The following is an 18,008-nucleotide window of genomic DNA, read 5'->3' on the forward strand; positions in this document are numbered from 1 at the left end:
CTCAGTCTCATACCTCTCTCTTCCAGTACTTTTCTCCATCTTTCCAGTTTAGTACCTGCTTCTTCTCTTGAATCTGCACACAGCAAGATGTCATCTGCATACAACATGGTCCAAGGCACATCTTCTCTCACCTCCTCCGTTACCACCTCCATCACAATATTAAACAGAAACGGACTTAATGCTGCTAACCCTTGATGCAAGCCAACTGTTACTTGAAAACTTTCTGTCTGTCCCAGACAGGTCCGAACTCGTCTTCACATTTGTGTACATCTCCTGCACCAACCTGACATATTTCTCCAGACACCTCCAGACTTCTTGCCTTGGCACTCTATCGTATGCTTTCTCCAGATCAATAAATGCCAGATGTAGCTCCCGTTGTTCCTCTCGAAACTTTTCCATCATCTGCCGTAACCCAAAGATAGCATCTGTTGTTGATCTACCAGGCATGAAGCCAAATTGTTCCTTTGCAATCTCCACCTCCTTCCTCAATCTTTCATCAAGAACCCTTTCTAGGTTTTTCATTGTGTGGGACATCAACATTATTCCTCTGTAATTCTTACAGTCTTGTGCATCCCCTTTACCCTTGTAGATGGGGACAAGAGTACTCTCCCTTCATTCCTCGGGTATATTTTCCTATTGGCAAACTTTCATGAACAGGTCCCACAGCAGGTCAATTCCCTCTTCCACCAGTGCCTTCCATGCCTCCACTGGAATTCTGTTGGGGCCCACCGATTTTCCATTCCTCATCCTCTTCATGGCCTCCGTCATTTCCACTCTACTGATGTTCTGCACCATCCACTCAGAAGGCTGCCCATCTTCTCCGTGAGTCCTTGCATTTTCCTCATTCAAAAGTCCCTCAAAGTATATTCTCCATCTGTTTCTTATGTCCACATCCCTCCATAATACTCTTCCTTCAGCATCTTTGATTTGCCTCACATGTAAGATGTCCTTTGCTGCTTTATTTCTACATTTCGCGAGTTGGTAAATTTTTCTCTGTCCTTCCTTTGTTTCTAATTGACCAGTACAATAAGGAAGGAAAAATTAGATTATAAGAGGAAATTAGCCACGCAAAAACCAAAAGGATACCCCAAAGAACTCTTTCATTATGTAAATGGAAGAATGATTACAAAATGATTGCAAGTAAATGGAAGAATGATTACAAAAGAAAAATTTACATTACTACAAATAGCAGGCAGTAATAATTACTTTGTGAGGGCATATCATCCAGGAAAAGATAATGCAGTGGCAAATAGCAGGGACAGATGTGAGATGTGAGAACAGAGTAGATGAACTAGAGTTGCTTAGGATATTAAGAAATCTCAATTTAAATACAGCCATGGGATTAGATGATATATCAGTCTATGTGCTAAGAGAAAGTGCAAGAGAAATAACTTTTTTAAATAACGAAACCTGTGGTCATAATTAAAAGAAACACACATATTAACCACAGTGAAAATTATTTAATTGTAAATATTTCATCCTAAGTATCTTAGGACATCATTAGTACAGTAGTTTAAACAATAACAGGAATAACATACAGTTAGGGCGCATGATTACAATAGAATCTCATTAAATGTGCATAATGTGTTAACAAAAGCAAAAAAAAAAAAAAATAAAATAAAATAATAATAATTATTTAACACAATTTTGTATTACAATTTCCCATACTTTAGGAATAGTAAGAACGTCGTCGCAGTTTAAATTTGGTCTGGGTAGTAGAGCTTCAGAACTTTCTTTGTATAAATGTTCATGTTTATATAAAGATCTATGTAAAAGTTTAGACTTTTCCCAATGGATCCTATGGCTTGGATTTTCAATTCCATGTTGAGAGAGGTTCGATTTCTGCGGTTTAAGAAGACGAATGTGGTCTTGATGTTCCGAGATGCATTTCTGAACAGACCTACCTGTCTGTCCAAAGTAAGACGATTTGAATGAGCATGGAATCTCATAAACGCCAGGCAACATCAAAAGTGAGAGTTTGTCCTTAGGAGAAGGTAAGAAGTTGTAAATTTGGTTGATAGATTTGAAAGTAGTGGCAAAATTGTATTTCTTCATAATTTTAGAAAGACGTTCGAGGTGCCTTTGACGTAAGGTATGGGAATCCTATGGATTTCTTCCTGTCTGGTTTGATGTGTGGAAAAGTGACTGATGGTTTTTTTGAGTTGTTTTAGGATTATATCCATTTAGGACAGCTGTATTTTTGATTACTTCTAATTCTTGGTTTAAAGATTCTTCAGAGGAGCAGAATTTGTGTGCTCTGAAAACTAGTGATTTAATAATGCCCAGATTTCTGAGATGACTGATGAAATCATCTACCAAATCTAGCAAACTTGTTTCTAGATTTGGTAGATGAACCCAAACTTTTGAACCCAAACCAAAAAATTTGGTTAAGATATGTCGACGACGTATTTGCAGTCTGGGATCATCCCGAACATGAATTACAACTGTTTCTAAATAAAATTAACCTTCTTCATCATCGCATCAACTTTACATTAAAAAAAAAAGAATCTCCACAGGGTATCTCCTTTTTGGATTTACACATCCAAAGAAAAGAAGACGGTTCCATCACCACGTCTGTCTTTCGCAAGCCTACATTCTCAATTCGCTATATTCACAATTCTTCTGCTCATCATCCATCTCAGAAATCTGGAATTATTAAATCACTAGTTTCCAGAGCACACAAATTCTGCTCCTCTGAAAAATCTTTAAACCAAGAATTAGAAGTAATCAAAAAATCATTGGTCACTTTTCCACACATCAAAACCAGACAGGAAGAAATCCATAGGATTCCCATACCTTACATCAAAGGCATCTCCGAATGTCTTTCTAAAATTATGAAGAAATACAATTTTGTCACTATTTACAAACCTATCAACCAAATTTACAACTTGTTACCTTCTCCTAAGGACAAACTCTCACCTTTGATGTTGCCTGGGGTTTATGAGATTCCATGCTCATGCAAATTGTCTTACTTTGGACAGACAGGTAGGTCTGTTCAGAAACGCATCTCGGAACATCAAGACCACATTCATCTTTTTGAACTGCAGAAATCTGACCTCTCTCAACACGGAATTGAAAATCCAAACCATAGGATCCATTGGGAAAAGTCTAAACTTTTACATAGATCTTTATATAAACATGAACGTTTATACAAAGAAAGTTCTGAAGCCCTACTACACAGACCAAATTTAAATCGCAATGACATTCTTACTATTCCTAAAGTATGGGAAATTGTCATACAAAATTGTGTTAAATAATTATTAGTTTTTTTGGTTTTTTTTACTTCTGTAACATGTTACGCACGTTTAATGAGATTCTATTGTAATCATGTGTTCTAACTGTATGTTATTCTTATTATTGTTTAAACTACTGTACTGATGATGTCCTAAGATACTTAGGATGAAATATTTACAATTAAATAATTTTCACTGTGGTTAATACGTGTATTTCTTTTAATTAAGAGAAATAACTGTACCTCAACACTACACTGTTTAATTTAAGTGTTAGCACTTTTAGGATCCCAAGGGGTGGTTAAGGTGTTGTAAAAGTTATTTAAGGGCAAAATTCGTAAATAGGTGAGGATCCATGAAAATTCAATGAACACAGTTTGTTGAGAGACAGTTTACCAAATGGCAATTCTTTGAAATACAATTCACAGGTGAAAAAGTAATTAATCTCAATATAATCTAGTGATTGATAAATGCCCCCCTCCGGCTGTTCCTGGCATCTACCAAATTCCATGTATCACCTCTCTTATTTTGGCCAAACTGGAGTCCAGTGGAGAAAAGAATGCAAGAACACTGGTCATACATCATCAATAAACCTGAAAAATCTGGTCTTGTACATCTTGGAATAGATACTAACTACAATATCCTATGGTCTGAAACATGCCTACTCCATTGGTGTCACAATAAAGTTGAACATTTATTTAAAGAAAGTACCAAAGTCTTGATCAATTATCTGAACTTGAATTTGAATGCTGCTTCTCACTTGCAAATATATGAGAAAGTCTTATTCTATACATAATTCAAATTTTTTAATAATTAATAATACAATTAAGTAATAGCTAATAATACTATGTTTCCTCAGTTTTGATTTATAGTGTTTTATGTATAACATCATGTGGCTCTCACTGTTTTAAATATGTCCATTGTTCTAGTTCTACCTTGTATTCTATTACCGAATGCCACTGAAGATGATGAAGATCTGTAATTTTCAGTTCAAAATATATGGCTTTTTAATAAATTGTATGCATCCCTTTCTTGTGTTATCATGTGAATTTTAAGAGATTAGAGAAAGAAGAAGAAGAACTGGTTTTAGTTGGAGATTTAAAAAGCAGAGTATGAAATGAATAAAAGACATAAAAATATTTTGGAAAATTTGCAGAAAAGACAATGCTAATAATAATAGTAAGCACCTGCTGAATTTATATTCAAGAAGGATGAGTAATTACTAACACCAAGTTACAACATAAAAATGTGCACAAAATACATGGAGAGAAGATACAAGAAAATGTCATATTGACTATGCTATCAATGATAGTCATATTTTCATGCTGGTTGAGGATAAAAGAGTATACAAGGGATCTGAAGTAAAGAATGATCATTACTTAGTTTTAAACAGGATAAAAATGAATATCATATTAAAAAGAAAGATATATCAGAAATTTTTAAAATAATTAAAATAAAGCAGCATTTAGAGGTGAACTGTAGATGTTAATTAAATATACAATTATTATTCAATTAAAAAGTGAAAGAGTATAAAAACTAAAATCACACATTTGAGATTCAATGGAAGATCCCATGAAAAACAATGACTGATTCAGCCAAAGAGACATGGTAAAGTTGTCTGCAAAGAGAGAGAGAGAGAGAGAGAGAAAAATCAGAATTACATGGTGGATTTAAGAAATGGCAATCATGGAAAATAAGAAAGTATATTATAAGTTCCTAACAAGTAAGTTGGCATGTGTGGTGAGAAAATAAAGAGAAAAATATAAGAAAGTGAAGCACTATAGAAAAGTAGCTAAACAAAAGTCATGGAAAGACTGGTAAGAATATAGAAGTAAAAAATCAGGAATGCAGCAAAATGGTCTGGAGGCACTTGAAAAAGCTTGAGAAGTGAGGAATAAGAAATGATAAATTTGACATGAAAACTGAAGATAAAGATATTCTAGATGTCTGGAGTGATTACTTTGAAAGACTGTTAAATGAAACAAGCAGTGACAAAGAAGAACGCTGGTAGAAAATAAATATTCAAGAGGAATATAAAATGATAAAAGTGATGTGAAAACCAAAGATATTCTAGATGTTTGAATTAATTTGGAAGATTGTTAAATTGAATAGGAAGGGATAGGACAGTGGAAGCACTCATTCAAGAAGAATGAAAACCTGAAATTAGAAAAGACAGCTGGAATAGGCAATAATCAAATAGAAATGCTGGAATATTGAGGTATAAAAGTTTTATAGTGGCTGCATAATTCAGAAGGTATGGTCAGACTGAATTCCAGATGACTGGAGTAGAGCTCATAAGTACCCTTCTATAAAATAATAATAATAAATTTTTTTAAAAAAATTAAACTGATGTTTCAATTGAGTATTGCATAAATCTTACCTGCAATTGAGTATTGCAGGTAAGATTTATGTAAGCATACTTGAGGAAAAGCTAAGAAAAATTATAGCATAGAAACTTGGAGAAGAACAAGATGGGTTCAGGAAAAAAGGGATTATCATTATCAGATTTTGACTTTAGGACAAATAGTTAAGAAATCATTGAAATATAAGAAGGATCTGTATTTAAGTTTTGTAGCTCTGGAGAAGGCACATGACAAGGTGCCAGGAAGAAAAAACTGTTCAAACACTACAGTCATACTGTTCAAACACTACAGTCATATGATGTAAATTGGATGCAGAATTGAAGGAAGTAAAGGTTGGATACAAGTAGGTACAAGAGTGCATCCTATTTTCACTGTTATTCATTTTCTATATGAATCACATTATGAAGGAAAGTGACATTAACTCTGACATCAAAGTTAACCTGATCAGTTCTTTGCTTTATATAGATGATTTTATACCCTGTACAAGTCTGGAGGCTTCTTCATCTAAATGAAAATCAACAACATTATATAAAAACTACAAAAATAGGTAGGAACATTGAAAACATCAACTGCATTCTGAATGCAGAGCCTATGCAATAAGTAAAACATTCCAGCTATTTAATTACTGTTTAAATATGGAAATGGAGAGTAGAATATTATACTACAAGCAATGCTGGTATGTTGGGGGAGTCAAAAGAATCAATTTATTGGGAATGAGAGAGAAATTAATCAAAACACTAAACTGCTGTATACAAGACAGTGTTCAAACCAATTTTACTTATAAGGTTCAGCCACAGACACTGAAATCATGTGAAGTCTACTATTTATCAACAAAATTTGTCTTCATCTCCTCCTCCCTCCCTCTCTCGCTCTCCAAGAGCCAAAATGATGGTAGCAAGGTAATTTTTCCTTGATCCTTTATGAGAGTTGAAGAAGAAAAAAACCACTGCAAGAGGCCAGCCTAGAATAATGTTATGCCAGTGCCATCTGTATGTATGTTAGAGAGAGAAACAGCTCTCAGAGTCCAATCTTCATTTTTTTTTTTAAACTAATGCTGCAGGTTGTAGTGCAAGTCGAATGTGAAGCTGGGTTTTTGAATTAAACCATCGTCATTCACTTGGTATCTAGGTGGATACCTGATAATGAGATGCACTATGAGAAGGTGTGAATTAGACTGAGTCAGAGGATCTGGTTCTCTGCATCCCTCACATACTACATGCCAACCTCTTCCTAGTTATCTAGGTTTGACTCTTAAGCAGCACCTAACAAGAAATCATAATAAGTAATGAAGAATTTATTAAAAAACAATAATAAAGCATGAAACAAACAAAAGACAAAAAAAATCATGATTATGTTGACCGTGTCTCTTGACCAATCGTAGAAACAGGATGATTTGAAGAACCTGCTGTTATGCTATATGATATAGATAGTGCTCATCATCAGGATATCAGAAGAATTATCAGAATGAATTATCTTCATAATTAGGCTAATTACATATAGAGAATCTTGACTTCATATTAATTGCCTTGGTATCTATATTATAAAGCACACTTCCTTTAGATATATATACTGCTATTCATTAATGGAAAGGTCACTACCTGACTGGTTTTGACCTTTATGGAGGTCTCTTCAGTGGGAACCAAACTCAAGAAGATACCAAAGTTGAATTAATGAGGAAATCACAAGAACTCAAAAGGTGTTATAAAGTTTTCACATGAAGTATCTTTATAACTAAGCTAACCAAGTGAAAACATTTTCTATAACTATTGCTGATTCAGAGTATTTTAATAATAAGGTGATAAACCTTTTGACAATGTATCTATGAAAAATAAATGACTTCTGCAAATTCAACCTTGATATCCTCCTGGGTATGGCTCTCACTGAAGAGACCTCAATAACGGTAGAAACAGGTCTGGGTAGTGACCCCTTCTCTTAATGCATAGCAATATAATATTTGTAAGGAAGTGTGATTTGCATTATGGGATATAAGGAAACTGATATAAAGTTAACAGCCTCTGTATACAAGCAGCCTAGTTGTGAAGATACTTCACTTGAAAACTTTGCTTACACTTGGCAAGAATATAATTTCTCCACAAGTTTGATTTACAGAAGAATTACTGTATATGATTTCTAGAGAAAGGTTAAATGGAAATTTAGTATGAAAGGTATTGCAGTCATCAAATTATTTTATTTTTGGAAATCCATTAAATAAGATACTTGATAAAATATTTTCTTGTAATTATTTCTCCTTGACCACAGAAATATATACAGGCAAACATCTAATTATGAACTTTCAAGATACAAACAGTTTATACTTACAAACACTGCACAGGATAATAAATTTTGACCCCAATTCATTTAATGAACATAAAATACCATGCTTACAAACATTTCACGATGCCCAAAGTTCACTGATTCATTAATTAGGTTAACAATATATATTATAAACAAAATAAATTCAGCTTACAAACACATTTCAAGGCATGCAGCATGTTTGTAAGTTGGGGTCCACCTGTACTTTTCGATTACTTCTCTTCTGCTTTCTGATGTAGATTTGAAAGTTTAAAATATGAAACAATCAGACTCTGCATCTTCTGCATTTGCTTCATATTATTTCACTTGTCTTCAAATATATGCAAAGAAACAAATCAATATTTCTCTTGCAATATAATGACTAAAAGTACCTCATTTCTAACAGAAATGTAAAAAACTTAGACAGAATATCTGTAAACACTTCAAAAATTATACTAAGAAACACTTACCTGCTTACTGGAACTGACTGTCTACCTATGCTAGAATGAAAAATATTCTCCTTAAAAGCCACTCCAATAAGACTTAGGTAGCGACTCCACAATTGAAGCACAACATCCTAAAAGCACATTAAACAAACAAAATTATACAAATATAAATTTTTTTTTTTTCTTTCTTGGAGTAATGTGATGGCAAAATCTTATTATAATAATCCTCTCTAGTTGAATATTAAATATTACTCTGACATGTTAATACAGGTAGTTAAAACAAAATGCACCATGTCTTAGAATTCTGAGAAATCTCCAAAGTTTTTTCTTTTTTTTTAATAAGAAACAATTCAACTGTTTATTTTATGCATTATTTCATGCAACAATTCAACTGTTTATTTCATGCATCATACATAATTAGGACTAGAGAAGCAAGAGATTGGAATACTGAAAATGCAGATTAATATCAATTACTTTTCTTTCGTTTTTCCAAACATAAGTAAATTTCATATTATATTACAACATCAGACTGTTTAATACATGTATATGAAATGCAAAATCATCATCAAATTCCTGCCATGTAATCTCAAGGGGTGTACAGGATATGATAGTACTACATGAAAAATTTACATCATTATCAACTTCCTATCTACAATTTTTCTCCAAATCTGTCTGTTACTTTTCAAGACTCCAACATTATCAGATCTTATATTTCTATCATTTAAGGCACTTTGTACCTTATCAATCCACCTATATCTTGGTCTTCTTCTGGGTTGTTTTGCTGCCAACCTGGCAGAGAACACTTGTTTTGCTAATCGTTCCTCATCCATTCTGTTTAAGTATTGACCATATCACATGAGATTAGCTCTGCTAACGCATTCCTGAATGCTAACGATGTCAAGTTCTTTCCTAATATCCTCGTTTTTAATATGATGTTGCCATTGATGCCATCTGTTCACGCCTCTAATCTTTCTCAGGACTCTCATATCTGTGGTCTCTAGTCTTTGGTCAAGTGTTTTACTTCTGACCCAGCTCTCAGACCCATAAGTTAAAACTGGTTTGAACACTGTCTTGTATACAGCTAATTTAGTGTTTAGACTAATTTCTCTCTTATTCTATATGAATTTATTCAATTGACTTCCTACCATACCAGCTTTATTGATTCTGTTGTCTATTTCCATATTTAATTTACCATCTTCACTAAAAATCGTGTCTAAGTAGCTGAAATGTTTTACTTGTTCCACAGGTTCTCTGTTTACGACATATTTTCAACGATTCTGCCTATTTTCACTGTGTTTGTCTTTTTATTGCTGACCTTCATACCGTATCTATTACAACAGTCATTCAATTTAGTCAGATTAATTTAGTCAGAATCTTGCAGACTTGTAACGGATTTATTTAGAAGTATAACATCATCCGCATAAAGCTGACATTAACATATCCAATTTTGATATCAGGTTTAATATCACTTTCCTTCATAATATGATCCATATAGATAATGAATAACAGAAGAGATAATGTACATCCTTGTTTTACACCAGATTTACAATTAAACCATCTTCCTGTACTTCCTTCAATTCTAACTGCTGACTTGCAACTCAAATAAAGACTAAGTATTGCTTGATATAACTGTAGCGCACTGAGCAGCTTCCCTCTTGGCACCTTGTCATATGCCTTTTGAAGATCGAAAAAACTTAAATACAGATCTTTGTTATATTCCCATGATTTCTCAACTATGTGTCGTAAAGTGAAGATCTGATCCTGACAGCCTCTATTTGGCCTGAATCCAGCTTGTTCTTCACCAAGCTTTTCTCCCGCAATTCTTCTCAACCGTTTCTCAAGTATACTTGCATAAACCTTACATAAATCTTACCAGGAACACTCAGTAGGGAAATACCTCTGTAATTCTCACATTCAGTTTTATTTCCCTTTTTATATATGGGTACTATGAGAGCTCTACTCCAATCATCAGGAATTCGTTCCTCTGTCCAGGCCTTCTAAACTATGAGTGCAGCCGCAGTAAGACTTTTATACCACCATATTTCAGTATTTATTGCTCAAAAAGATCTCACCAGTTTTTGTCTTTTTTTGTTGCAGTCACCCCCTATTATGTCGATCTGGTACTTATCTAATTCCTCAGCTAGCTCCATTTCTTTGCCATTCGGGCTTCTTATGTTGATAGTACCGATCTTTAACTCTGATGATGTTGAGTTTGGATGTGTTTTCAGATTTGTTCCAGTAGCTGACTTTTTGCTGTTTACCCTGGTTCCCTGGTGAAAACAATGGGAGCCTTGTTTAACTGGGCGATGTCCCAGCCAGCATGAAATTTTGTCATGTTGTACCATCATTTTGTATTTTGGTTTAAGCCAATAAGAATAATTTGGGATTTAGCCAATAATTTGGTCGGCTAAATCCCAATTTGCCAGCCAATCCTCGTTCGTTCAGTATCCAGGTAGATGCCCAACAGGGTGCACCACGAGAAGGTGAGGATTGGACATTAGGTCAGAAGCCTTGGTCGGTTCTCTGCATTCCTTTAAAGGCTATGTGGAGGTCTCCTCTCAGTTATACAGCTTTGACTCTTAAGCACTCCAATAAATGATTTATAAATGAATGATTTATAAATCATTATAAATGATAATATTATATTTCATTATAAATAAAATAAATTACTACTTCAAAAACTTCATTCTGTACAAATTACTAATGAAAAAAATAAAAAATAAATAAAAAAAAAAAGGCCACCCACACTGAAACAATTTCCATCAGTTAAGAAGAAGAAGAGCATCAGTTAAATGAAGACTGGTAAATCTTGTGCCTCCTATCTGTTTTTGAAATGCGGAACCCTCTGTTGCCAGTAGTCGCATGAATTAACTATTACTATAAATGTATATAAATTAAACTTTTGCAAATAAAGTAATCATTTTGTTGGTTACTTTATTTCTCTAGCCCAAGAAGTACATTTCAAACTTCCTGCATGTCTTTATTTAATTGTAACATAAATCAAAACTCAAATATCCACTATCCTCAAACAGAGTTCAATCCCATAACAAATAAATAAATAAATCCAACAATCGCATAAGTACCAGGATACAGGACGGATGGACGGACACACACACACACACAATCTATATAGGTGCAAAGGATAAAAAGTCATGGCAAAAAATGTTGTGGAATAACAGTTTGCTCTATACAATATTCTTGTAGTGTGCTCACTTCAATAATACCAGAGTTTTATTTTTCTCACTTCAATTATTTTATAAGTCACCTTTGTAAGCCTTTCAAAAAAAAAAAAAAAAAAAAAAAAAAAACATTTCCCAAAAAAGGGTGTCAGTATGTTGTCAATCAATATAATAAAGACAAATGAATACTTTCTTTCAGTGTTGCATGGTGATCAGCATTTGTTTTAGAAATTATGGACTTTACAACCGTTTTACAACCCCCCATTGTTAATTTTTATATGGAACATTTTGAGCAACATGCTCTAGATTCCTCTCCTTTAAAACCCAAAGTCTGGCTTAGATAAGTTGGCAATGTTTTTGCGATCTGGCCCCATAGCTGCAGACACTAGACAATTTCCTTAGTCACCTAAATAAACAACGCAAACGCATACAGTTCATGATTGAGACTGAAAAACAGAACACACTTCCGTTTCTAGATACACTTGTCACACATCTTCCTTCTGGCAGTCTTTCCTTCACTGTTTACTGGAAACCGACACATACTGGCCAATATATACACATAAACTCCTACCACCACACAACACAAAAACTAGGTGTCATTAATACTCTAAAAAACAGGGTTTTGAAGATCTGCTCCAATGAACAAGTGCTGAAAGACGAATTTAAAGTTATCAGCAATACTTTTCTAAAAAATGGTTACAGCCATAACACCATTAACAAAATTCTCTACAAGACCTCAATAAAAAAACAAAGATAAACCAGACTACAATAAAACTATAACCATTCCTTACATTAAAGGGACATCAGATAAAATAAACAGAATGCTATAAAAATACAACCTCAAAGCCACCTTTAAACCTCCTGCAAAACTAAAATCTACTCTACTCATCCAAAGACCCACTCCCTCTGCTGGCCCACCCTGGAGTATGCCGTATTTATTGCACCTGTAATATACCATATATAGGGGAAACAGGACGCACAATTCCTATCAGACAAAAGGAACATAAATGACACATTAAAAATAATAACTATGGTGAAGCTGGCCTTTCTGACCATGCCCTGAATTGACTGGAAAAGCACCAGTTGTTTACATCATACCAAAACATGGTATGAACGCAAATTTACGGAAGCCTGTGAGATTCTTATCAACCATCCCAATTTGAACAATAATGATGGTCTAAAAATCCCAAGCATATGGAAGGCACATATTCTATCCACGGAACCTTTCTCTCTAAGAGTTAACTATAAAACAGGACTGTAGACAATCCATAATCCTAAATCAAAAATAACAATTGTAATGTTAAAAATAAGACATCATTGTTACTGAAAGAAGACTATCAATAAGAAAGAATATTTTCTCATGTTATCTTAAACAAAATTCAGTTTTAATGTAGTTTCTAAATAATTTTTTTTTTTTTTTCACTAGAGATCATGCTAGTAGATTAACCGGTCATCAAATCATTGTTCCTTTAGCTTACTGTGTATAATGTAACTTAGCTTGTCCTTGTATATACCCCAGATGATGATCTTAATATGAAGATCAAAATGTCAGAAAATTAAAAGAGTTATTTATAAAATGGTTGTAAAGTCCATAATTTCTAAAATGAACAAATGAATACCAAGCACACTTAGATCTGACCTTTATCTCTTCTGAAAAGGTGTTTGATTCAATATAAGATATTTTAAAAACTCTAAGATATCAGGGAAATGAAAAACTTTTCTTGATATATTTAGTCATATACAAGGCAGGGGGATCTGGATATGTTCGCTCTTGTAATTATATCAGTTTTGTCTAGGTGTTTATCAGAACTTACCAGACACCCCACCTTGTATATAAAACCACCTTGTATACTGGATTGGAGACTGGCTATCTGATAGGTATCAACAGGTTGTGTATGGGGGTGCGATATCCAGGAAAAGGAAAGTCACTAGTGGAGTGCCTCAGGGGTCTGTTTTAGAGCCATTACTGTTTAACTTGTATATTAATGATATTGGCAAAGATTTGGATGGAGATATTCAGTTGTTTGCAGATGATGCAAAGTTGGGACAAACCATAAAGATGATGTGAAGATGTTGTGGCCTTATAAGAAGACTTGAATAAATTGAGTGATTGGGCATGGAAATGAGGATGTAAGTTCAATGTTGCAAAATGTAAAGTTTTAAAATTTGGAAAACAAAGATGGGATGCAGAATTTGTGCTTGGTGAGAATATATTGTTGGAGGTAGAGGAAATAAGAGATCTGGGGGTGATAGTGGATAAGGATCTAAAATTTAGGGGACACATCGCCAAAATTGTGAAGACAACACAAAGGCTTCTGGGAATGATGCGGAGGACACTGACGTGTAGAAGTAGGGAGATTCTTGTTCCGTTGTATAAGGCTTTGATTAGGCCACACATGGACCATTGTACCCAGATTTGGTCAACTGGTTTTCAGAAGGATGAAGAGATGTTGGAAAGGGTCCAAAGGCGACTGACTAAGGTAGTTTCTGACCTCTGGAATGTTGAGTATGAGGAAAGATTGAGAAGATGTAATTTGCAGAGTCTGGTGGAGAGAAGGAGGAGGGGAGCTATGATAGAGACCTACAAGTTGGTAAGGGGTTGTTATAAGATCAATGGTGGAGAAGTTCTACAGAGAATAGTGGGAGATCAGGGGAGAACCAGAGGTCATCCCTGGAAACTGTATAAAGAGGGTGTGAGTATGGGAGTGAGAGGCAGGTTTTTTTCGTGCAGAGTTGTGAATGATTGGAATGCCTTGCCTGAGAGTGTGGTGTCTGCAAGGAGTTTGAATGTGTTTAAGATATGGTATGATGATATGTGTGTGTGATAAAAGGACCTCCCAGATGAGTCTTTGACTCCATGAGGTCTTGGGATAATAATGATAATAATAATATGATAAGTGCAGCTATAAAAATTAGAACAAATATGAAATTCCCAATAAAAACCACAGTTAGAAAGAAGAAGAAACTATTTCACCTAAACCATTTATGGCAATGCAAGAAACTTTTAAAAATTTGGAAGGGAAAAATAGAAGAATTGGAGTAAATAGAACAGAGTTAATTATCTAATTTGCTGATTACAGTTCATTTAGGTGCCTCAGCAGAAGAAATTCAAGAAATTATTGAACTGAATGCAGGAAGTAAAAGAAAGGATTAAATATAAGCAAAACCCTGTGCTTAGATAAGACAAAAGATTACAATAGAGGGAGGCTATCAGAAATGAGTTATACAAGGAATTAAACTTAGTTGAGTAGCCTCTGGAAATCACTCAAAGGGGACAACACAATCTACCTTAAAAGAAAAGATATTTGACAGTTGTACACTTCCATTCATGACATATGAAAGTGAAACATAGACACTGTCCAAAAAATTTACTAAATCTTTAGTAAATTTTTGGACAGTTCTTAGCATTCTACTATTAATTTACCAAATCTTTTGCTTTTTTCCAGATTTCATAAATTAATAGAGAGACTTTTCTGTTTAACCAGTTTCTTCCTTTCCCATCTTTTGTTGATAACAATTTTTGATCTCAGAAATCTATGGTCATTACCTAAATCAAAACTATTTATTATATCCATCTTGGACAATATATATTCTATTGGTTAAAATACACTGCTTCAAAACAATTAGAAGATATTTAAGTTTCTGTTGGATTATTATAAATTTCTGCAAATAATTATAACTATTGGGTACTTTATACATGAATAAATATTTCTTACTTATGGATATGGTGTAATTGATGAGATATTGTTTAAATAATCAATATTTATTACAAATTTAACAAATTATACATTTTAGTGTGAAATAATTTTAACAAGAATAACAACAAGAATATCCTCTTATTGTTTTGAGCAACATATAATATAATTCATTAAACACCTCTCTATCTGCACTTTCAATGTCCATTTCTGATTCTTCCTTTTTTTCTTTTTTTATTAAGAATGTTTTATTAAGTACAGACCTCTGCTTTCAGCAAATTCTATCAATCTTTTTCCATTTTCACTATGGCCTAGTTTATATTTTCTAACTACTGCTAGATGTGTGTTGCTTTCACACTTTAGCATTAAAGTCTCCTATTAAAGTGGTCTCCTATGAAAGGGGTGGTGAAGCGCAATACATAGCCTCTCCCACTCAAATGTCAACCTCACCTTCCCATGGTCCATCCTGTTCTAAAAGTACAAACGAGGCACTGGCGACCGAGTATGGGCGGTATAACCTTAATACCCTAACAGAGTAAATGCTGTTAGATCTGCCTGTCCAGAGGCGTTAGGTAGCAGCCCTACCACTGGACTTATCCAGCGACAGGTTAGTGACCTGCCCTGGGGAAATTCAAAATACTTTCAAGTTTCATTCAAAGAAAAGCCGGACGGACTGTCAGGGAAAAAACCACAACCCAGGAAACGGTAAATGAAATTGGAAAAAGGAACACATAATGAAGATTGCAACATGGAATGTGAGAAGCATTGCACACAAAGAAGAACTTGATAAACAACTAAACCAGGCTAACATAAAGATATGTATAGTAACAGAAACAAAGAAAAAATAAAAAGGTACAAAAGAAACAAACAACTATATACAAATCAACAGTGGGGTAAAAAAAGAAGAAAGAGCAAAAGCAGTTATAATGATTATGGTACATAAATCCCTAAAGAACAATATTGTATATTACAACTATTTGAATGAAAGACTAATAAAAATTAGACTCAATACATTAAGTGGCCACATAATAATTGGTGCATATGCACCAGAAGAGGGAAAAGAAGAAAACAGTAATATATTTTATAAAGAATTACAGAATGCCATAGATAAAACAAACAAAACTGACTATTTACTGCTAGCAGGAGATTTAAATGCCAGAATAGGAAACAAAAAACACAAAACAAACATAGGTAAATTTGGTAAATATCGAGGCTTTGAATTAAACTCTGATCATTATATGATATGAGCAAAAATTCGTTTTAAACCAAAGTGGCTAAAAACACATAGAATTGAAAATTCTTATCAGCCAAGCTACAAAATTTCTTCATTACAGGATCCTCAAGTTAGACAACAATATCAAAAATGCACAAACTTAAAAACAGAAACCACACATGAATCAAGTGACATAGAAGATGAATGGGAAAATCTGAAACAAATTCTCACAAAAGCAGCAACAGAAATCTTAGGAATAAAGCACAAATGATTAGAAAAAGAGGACTACGAGACTGGAACAAAGAAATAGAAAATATAATAAAAACCAAAAAGGACAGTTCCCAGAAATGGCTAAATTCCAAAACAATAGACGCAGAAATAGAGTATAAAAGAAACAGTGCAATTGCAAAACGAGAAGTAAAGAAAAAACATAGAGAAAGATGGAACAATTTCATAACAGAACTAGAAAAGGATTTATTTAAGCCACAACCCAAAACCTATAAAGTAATAAAATACACGAATAAAGAAATAAAAGAAAAGATAAAAATACAAACAATAGATTTAGAAAAATGGGTGACCTATTTCCAAAATCTCTGGACAGATGAGAACAATGAAATAAAATTTTATAAGACTTTATATAATAGAATATAAGACTTTATATAATAGAATTATATAATAGAATATATCACAATGTTAGAACTGAAAAATATAATAAAGAAGATGAAAAATAGGAAAACACTAGGAGAAGACAATATAAATATAGAACTATACAAAAATGCAGATAAAAAATTTAATGAAAGACTTCTGAAAATTTTTAATATGGTTTGGATGTCCGGAAAAACCCCCAACTCTTGGAAAAAAGTACTGGTTATCCCAATCTATAAAAAAGGAAATAAAGACAATTGCAATAATTATAGGGGAATTAGCCTGCTGAATACAGGATATAAAATATATGTAGGAATATTAAAAGAGAAACTAAGCAGCATTGTAGAAGACAAATTACTAGAAGAAAAAAATGGTTTCCGAAAAGGCCGATCCTGCACATATCCAATTTTTACTTTAAAATTAATAGAAAAGAGAAGAGAATTTCAAAAAGAAACGCATGTGGCCTTTATTGATTATGAAAAAGCCTTTGACAGACTTAGTAGACAAAAATTGTTTAAAATATTAACCGATTTAAACATACCAAACCAACTTTTACAATCTATTCAAGAAATATATACAGGAAATAAAATAACAGTTAAATTAGAACACATCTCAGAATGGAAAGATATATCAAGAGGAGTACGACAAGGATGTACCATCTCACCTTTGCTTTTCAATATATATATATATAAATGAAATATTAACAATCTGGAAACAGCATAACCAGTTTGGTATACAAATGACCCCGCAAATGAAGATAGATACACTACTATTTGCAGATGATCAAATAGTATTAGCTACATCAGAAGATGACTTACAAAGATCATTAAAATCATTAAATGATATCTCAAGCAATATAATATGAAAATATCTAAAGAAAAAAAAAAAATAATGGCATTCAATAAGAAGTAAAATAGTGATAGATAATAAAATACTAGAACAAGT

The 18,008-nt window shown here is 33.4% G+C and overlaps 1 protein-coding gene across 2 annotated transcripts in view; it reads right to left on the reverse strand.

Annotated features, from left to right (window-relative positions):
- Positions 1-18,008, reverse strand: part of LOC150092340 (sodium- and chloride-dependent GABA transporter 1-like) — a 247,537-nt gene that overhangs the window by 216,618 nt on the left and 12,911 nt on the right. For both annotated transcript variants that reach the window (XM_090414964.1, XM_090414963.1), the window contains exon 3: positions 8,356-8,462. In XM_090414964.1, coding sequence (XP_090271090.1) covers positions 8,356-8,462 — 107 coding nt within the window. The remainder of the gene's footprint in view (positions 1-8,355; positions 8,463-18,008) is intronic.

The sequence above is a fragment of the Typopeltis vanoorti genome, chromosome 26, assembly GCF_054136105.1.
Source record: "Typopeltis vanoorti isolate ZY-2024b chromosome 26, IOZ_Tvanoo_1.0, whole genome shotgun sequence".
Lineage (NCBI taxonomy): Eukaryota > Metazoa > Arthropoda > Arachnida > Uropygi > Thelyphonidae > Typopeltis > Typopeltis vanoorti.